Source organism: Pteropus vampyrus, unplaced genomic scaffold (assembly GCF_000151845.1).
Source record: "Pteropus vampyrus isolate Shadow unplaced genomic scaffold, Pvam_2.0 Scaffold52, whole genome shotgun sequence".
NCBI classification, from domain to species: Eukaryota; Metazoa; Chordata; class Mammalia; order Chiroptera; family Pteropodidae; genus Pteropus; species Pteropus vampyrus.
In genome coordinates, this window is record NW_011888833.1 from 18,866 (window position 1) to 25,791 (window position 6,926).

At 40.4% G+C, this 6,926-nt stretch overlaps 1 protein-coding gene across 3 annotated transcripts in view; it reads right to left on the minus strand.

Annotated features, from left to right (window-relative positions):
* The window catches only part of LOC105292123 (beta-1,3-glucosyltransferase-like), a 61,051-nt gene that overhangs the window by 12,056 nt on the left and 42,069 nt on the right, over positions 1-6,926 (minus strand). For all 3 annotated transcript variants that reach the window (XM_023530674.1, XM_023530675.1, XM_023530676.1), the window contains 3 exons: positions 4,908-4,984; positions 3,995-4,106; positions 26-162 (listed from right to left, as the gene is read on the minus strand). In XM_023530674.1, the coding sequence (XP_023386442.1) occupies positions 26-162; positions 3,995-4,106; positions 4,908-4,984 (326 nt within the window). The remainder of the gene's footprint in view (positions 1-25; positions 163-3,994; positions 4,107-4,907; positions 4,985-6,926) is intronic.

Sequence of the window (6,926 nt, forward strand, 5' to 3'; positions counted from 1 at the left end):
AAAAAAAAAACTAAAAAATTCTTACTTGTTTACAAGTGGAAGACTAAGGGCCCAGCCAGCAGCAAAGTCTGGATATTTAAAAACTGAAGGATTTTCAGAAAAGGCGTAATGGTGAATTATTGTAGATTCTTCATCATGTAATGCTTTTCCTAAAAACCATTCCTGTTAAATAAAGATACAAAATGTCATTTTCTTAAAAAGCCATTTCATATAAGACCCAAAACAATCATATCATTTAAATATTTAAATATTCTAGATGATAATTAGCTGAGATTACATATTTTTTAAATTTTTAACAAAAATATAATTCATATTCATGATAATGAACAGAGCATAATCTTGGTCTATAAAGAGAGTAATTCAATATCATATCAGGATGAACAAAAATGTTCGTCGTCATTACACCATAAATATATAAAAGTGGTACTTTATAGAGTATTCCCTATTGAAATACTATTAAGGCAAAGAAAGTTTTCCTTCCTGCCCACTGGGGTTTGCTAAGAATTTGAAAAATTCCTTCCAGAATCTGTGCCTATTTTATTCATTCATTCATTTGTTCATTCAAGTAACATTTATTACTTGTGATTATCAGCGTTTAACATTTATCCCACACCAGGCAGTTGACAACAGAACATGAAAGACAGTGGACAACACGTTTACAGTGACAGAAGACAGTTTCTGCCAGGCGAAAATGGGACATCTAGTGAATCAAGATGGGAAACCCTGGATGTTTCTGAGCAGGTGAATGGCTGTCATCTGAACGAGAGAGAGCCTAGATCATTAGGGTGGCAAGAAACCAGGAAACCAGTTAGGAGGCTCTACTGATGGTCAAGGCAAAAGACGACAGCAGGCTGGACCTCGGGGGCGGTACTCAATCTGGAGAGAAGATGAACGTGTTTCTGGAGGCTGGCTCAGCTGCCAACGTGGGTGGGGTCGATGGAAAAAGGAATCGGTCACGAGTCCTAGGACTTTTGCGTGAGCACCTGGATGGATGGTGACGCCAAGCCTGAGACGGGGAAGACGGCAGACGGAAGGGTTTAAAGGCCTATCAAGAGTTCAGTGCTGAATGCTGAACTTGAGGTCCCTGTTAGACAGATACGTGGAGGTGTTAAGCAGGTGCTTTGATACAGGAGGAGGGAGCGCATGGCTCGTCCCCTCTCAGGTCCTTCACGCTCTGCTCAAATGTGACCTATCAGCGAGCTGTTCCCCGAACACCCCACGGAGAATGGGAAGCCCGCTCCCCCATCTACCCCTTATCGCCCGCGTTCTGCTTTCTCTTCTCTGTAGTACATATGGCCACCTGACACATTATCTGCAGTGTGGCTTACAGCTTACCTCCCTTGCAACAGCAATGCCCCCTGCTCGTGGGCAGTGGTGTGGTCCATTCTGTACCCTCTCAACCTTCAGAATACCTAACGTACTGGGTGGTCACCAGTGTTGGTTAAATGAGGGAGCTTTAAAAAGGAGCCACCCGTAAGAAAGATACTAAAACACACAATTTAAATCCAGCACCGTAAGTCCTAAAAGTTCGACATACTTTCTCTCTTATCCAGCCGTCACCACCTCCGTCCCTATTCCCCATCAGAAAACAAAAGTAGAAAGGATGCAGTACCCTTTCTTAAGAGCCTCCTTCTGCTTGTGTCCCACACACAGCCAGAGTCTCAGTCACCACTGGGCAAGGGGAATGGCCCTGGGACACTCAACATCCTTTTTTAAATCAATAATATAGCACTTTATCAAACTCCTAAACATTAACCAGTAAGAAAACCATCACATTTAACATAACATGTCGATACCGCTTATTGAAAGAAATAAACATTTCGGTGAACTTTAGCGCCTTCTTTACTAATATTCACTGTTATAATTGCCTGTTCCACACATAATTTTATCCCAAACACGTTTTTATGTTTTAACTCCTAACGGCAGTGTTCGGCTATCATCTAGTATAAAAAAGTGCTTTTCAATATTTTTGTCGTGTACTATGTTGTAAACTAAGAGGGAGATTAATACAGAATCTGTGAAAATCCTTAATGATTTTCTTAATGGCTTCATAATGAAGACAATTATTATCAAGATAAAGTGTAACAGAATAACCCACACGGGGTTCTACTAGGACCTGAGAATGACTCTTTACCAGTACCGGGGTTTCACCTCTGGTGAAAACAGAAAAAGTCTAGACATTTCGGCAAATGCACACTCGTATTAAAAGCATACAGTGGGAAAAAAAAAAAAAGACTTCATCAAGATATGGAAATTTCTAGAAATCACCTAAAGAGGCAGTTTCACAAAGATTCATTACTTTAATAAAGATTAACATTTTCCATTTAAAATAGTGTTTAACGGCATAAATTTGCATTGGTAAGAATGACAGATATTAAAGGGAAAGAATCGAACCAAATAACTGATGCTCGAACACACTATTACATCCTACTGCTTTTAGGTAGTTTGTGCCACTATCAAAGCCAGGTATTTGTTTAATTTTTTTTTTCTAAAATTTCAAACAGCAGGGGGGAACAAACCACACCGGTTTGACCGAACTTCAACATTACGGAATTTTTATTCCCAAATGCTAGTTTCGGAAAGAGAAAGCATCTTAGGTTTCTTGGTCACATGGCAGAGTTCAGAAAAAGGGGGAACATCTCATTGTGCCTGTTCTTGCTTTTCATGAACTTGCTTTGAACTTTTGAATTCATCATTCCAATTTCCATTAAAATGCAGAGTGAGTCACCACCCTCTGTACAGAACCAGAGTGACAGGTAATAGAAAAATAATCTCCAGGTGAAATGAACACTAGGAGGAGAGTAAAACTCCTACATCCTCAAGATTTGGGAGTTTTTCCCAAGTCAAAGGGAAACATAAAAGCCTAACAAATGTTTTACATAAACCATGGCAAAAAATACATAGATGCTGGTTAGCATCATCTGAAAAGATGGAATGAGGCACGGTCATAATTCTTCTCTACTTTGAAGGAATTATTTTTTTAACCTAACAAGTCTCCCATTCAGTTTTATCTGTGTCTTCCCAGAAAGGACCCATCGTGCTTGTTCCAAGTTTAAAGCACCCTGTAAAGCGATCGGGGTAAAACCCGAGCTTCTCCAAGAGAACAGAAAAGGTGGCTCTACTCTCGCAGCAGCCCCCACTCCCCCGGCAGCCCCCTAGCTTCCTGAGGTGCTGACCCAAGCCCAGCTGTGAGGCTGTCATTACACGGTTCTTCAGTTGCCCACGAATATTTTATCGACCACCTACTACGTGTTCGACACGCTCATCAGATTTAGAGATAAACAAGATCCAGTGGCTCCATCATATCTGCACAAAATAAAATTTGAAAATACGAAAGTAGCTGTGAGTCTCCAGGCCTCCTCAGATAGTGCTCCCTCTGCTTAGAACGCTCTTTCTCGTCTGTTAACTCCTACTCATCCTACAAGAGTAAATACCACTTCCGTTCCTGACCGTCCCACATTACATCTGATGCCCGGCTGTGTGCTTCTAACAGGACCCTATGTTTCCTCATTAAAAGATGCCTCACTTTCAACTGTAATTGTGTCTTTGATTCTGTCCGCTTCCTGCTCCCCTGTAGTGTCCATGTGTCAGGATCCTTGTCCGTTTGTCGGAGCCCCTGCTATCACAGTGCTTGATAAATAGCTGGTATTTAAAAAATATTTCTTATCTAAGATAACATGTGGTCAGCCTTCGTGAAGAGAAAGAACCAATTTAAACGTATTTCTGAACTCTGGGCCATAGTGTTTTAACTCTGAAATTACTAGCACATATAAATAGATTTTTTTCCAGCTCATTGTAAGTTCCATCCCTCTGAAAGCTACAGAAGTGAAAGAGAATTATTTAACATCACTATCCAGATAGTCAACTGTTATTCTGTTCTTTTTCATTTTATATTAAGTGTTTTTATTAGATTGAAAACCCTCTTAATGAAAATTAAATCTTCTTTTAAGCATTTTTCCCAAAAGATAAATACTGGTATTGACACTGTATTCACCTTTGACGGGTCATATCTTCTGAGTGTTTCTAAGAGTTTCGGAACCTGTATTCTCGTCTCTTCTTCACAGAAGAAGATCCATGATGAATTTCTGCTATACGTTACAGAAAAGCTGACAAAAGGAAACAGGTTATAGTAATCACTTTATAAAGTGAGTTCATAATAAGGTTTAACACTGATAGGCAGGAAATGGATGAAGGACATATACAATGGCAAGAAATCTACAGTTTTCCCCAATATCTTTCTTCAATTAATAGTTCCAGCTTATAGGAAAGCCCGTAACAGCATCAGCTCAGAGGACAGATAATTTTCAAATATATAGACATTTTTATCTTTTAAAAAGCTGCTCATAATTAGGTGTTGGTCATCAAGAAATTGGGTTAACGTAATTATAAAAAGTTGAGTTCAAATTTACTTCATTTACTGGCTCTTAGGGAAAAAAAACATCCTCTTGATAAGAAAAGTAGGGAGCTTACAAGTGGAAGCGTCAAGAGTTGACATAGTTTGAGCTAAAAGTACTGCGGTAACGGTACTGCGGTAACAGTGGGAGTTAAACATACTGCAGTAACAGTACTGTGGTAACAGTGGGAGTAAAAAGTACTGAGGTAACGGCGAGAGTTAAACGTATCGCAGTAATAGTACTATGGTAACAGCGGGAGTTAAAGGTGCTGCGGTAACAGTACTGTGGTGACAGCGGGAGTTAAAGGTGCTGCGGTAACGGTGCTGTGGTAACACGGGAGTTAAAAGTACTGTGGTAACAACAGGAGTTAAAGGTACTGCAGTAACAGTACTGCGGTAACAGCGGGAGTTAAACGTACTGCAGTAACAGCAGCAGTTAAAGGTGCTGCCGTAACAGCAAGAGTTAAACATACTGCAGTAACAGTACTGCGGTAACAGCGGGAGTTAAACGTACTGTGGTAACAGCGGGAGTATGGTCCACGCGCCTTCCTGCTTGGACAGCTCGTGGAGGAGGAGGACCTGGGGCAGTTCCTAAAAGAATGTTATCAAAGAAGAGAAATACATAAAAATACAATATATATATATTTTTAAAAGACAATATCAAAACGCAGGAACTTTTAGAGCCCCGACATCTTACTCTTCACACTGCATTCTTTTCTCTTCTCTCCTGGTGTTACTAGAAAGGAAGGATTGGGGCTGAACCCACGCGGCCTCCCCAGCACCCAGACCCCGAGAGCTGCCGGCCACCTCCAGAAAGGGTCTTCAGCGACTCCTGGAGCTGACCCGAGATTTGCATATTTGCGAAGGTGACAGGGAGAGGGCAGTAGTCAGAGAAAACGTGGAGGCATCACAAGTCTCTAGTCTGGACACACCCAGGTAGCTCATGGAAAATAACACACTTTGGCTAAACCAGAGGATATACACCCCAATCCACGTCAGGTGAAAAACAATGTTTTTTTAAAGTGCCCTGAAAACACTAACTCACCATAGCAATGAAGAGTTTGGGGTAGAAATATGAGAAATATAATCCTTAAGTATTCAAGCAACAATAGTAATAGCATAATGACGGAATTTCAAAATTTATAAATGTAGGAGGAACTAAGATTCAGAAATGAGACAACCGTGGTTTAATAAACATACACACATGTACGTGAAGAGACAGCGATTAATAATTTTAAGGCTATGAATGTTAGCTTTGAAGAAAAACATTATTCAATATATTTCAAGTTGTCACAAGCCAAAAGTCAGATACCTAATATGCTTGAACACCCCCGACCAACGTTAGTATGTTCTATGTTTTATACTATTTCCCGGTAACTGCTACCAACAAAAGACTTTAAGAGCAGATGTCTAAATATTTGAAATATTACTGCACTAATATAGATTCCATTCCCATCTTAAAGTTCTTAATTTTCATTGTCTTTTTAAAAAATTGCCATGTATACATGCATATACACACACATACAGGTGCACGAGGGATTAAACAAGAATACAGTTCATGTGTGAAAAAAACTTATAATGTTAACGTTTGCTTAAAACTTTCAAATAATTACGAGAGCATGCTAATATGACATAGCTAGAAAAGAAACATGGCAAGTACTAAAAAAAGTTTTATAAGACTGTACGTAGCAAACGAGCTATTACGTAGCCATTGAAATTTTAATAAATAAACAGAAAAAAACACCTTTATGTTAAATGGGAAAACACAGGATTTCAACTGTGTGAAACAAACTCGTACATGAAGAGAGACTGGAAAGGAACCGGAAAAGCGAAAATATGTCAAGATGCCAGACGTTGCTACGTACATGCTTTAAAAACCCTTGAACGTAGTTAAAACGTAGTTTGGTTTTAAAAATGTCTTGAGGATATTTGGTTTTAAAAATGTCTTGAGGATTTGGTTTTAAAAATGTCTTGAGAAATTTGAATGCACCTCCAAATTTCTCTCCTGAACAAGTACCATCCTTACTAGTCAGAGGGAACAGGCGTCAGCGGGCGTGACACCTGAGCAGGACCGTCTGTGCAAAGGCTGCAGGGCCCCTCGCTGGCAGAGGCAAAGGCGTTGGGCCACCCCCTGCCACCAGGGACTGCAGCAGGCAAAGGTTTAGTCAGCACAAGGGGGAGTCAAACTCTGGACTGAAATAAATTCTGCACATGACTAGCGGATTGTACTCATTCCCAGCTCCGTTACTTGTTGTCCTCTGCGTCACGTATTTATGGATTTCAGATTCGCTTCAGTTGGTGACCACAAACATGGCAATTGAGCTCTCTGACCCCGCCATCTCCATACAGAAACACGTCAAAAACGACTGTGCTGTCGATGGCTGTCTCCACAGGGGTGCGAATGACTACGCCTCAGAAATGGTAAGTTCTCCCTTGACACTCAGAGCCCCGTCTTGGTTAACTCTTGATGAAGCCGAGGTCGGTTTAATTATAAATAAATTTTCACCTACTCATCCTCAAAAGGCCCCAAGAG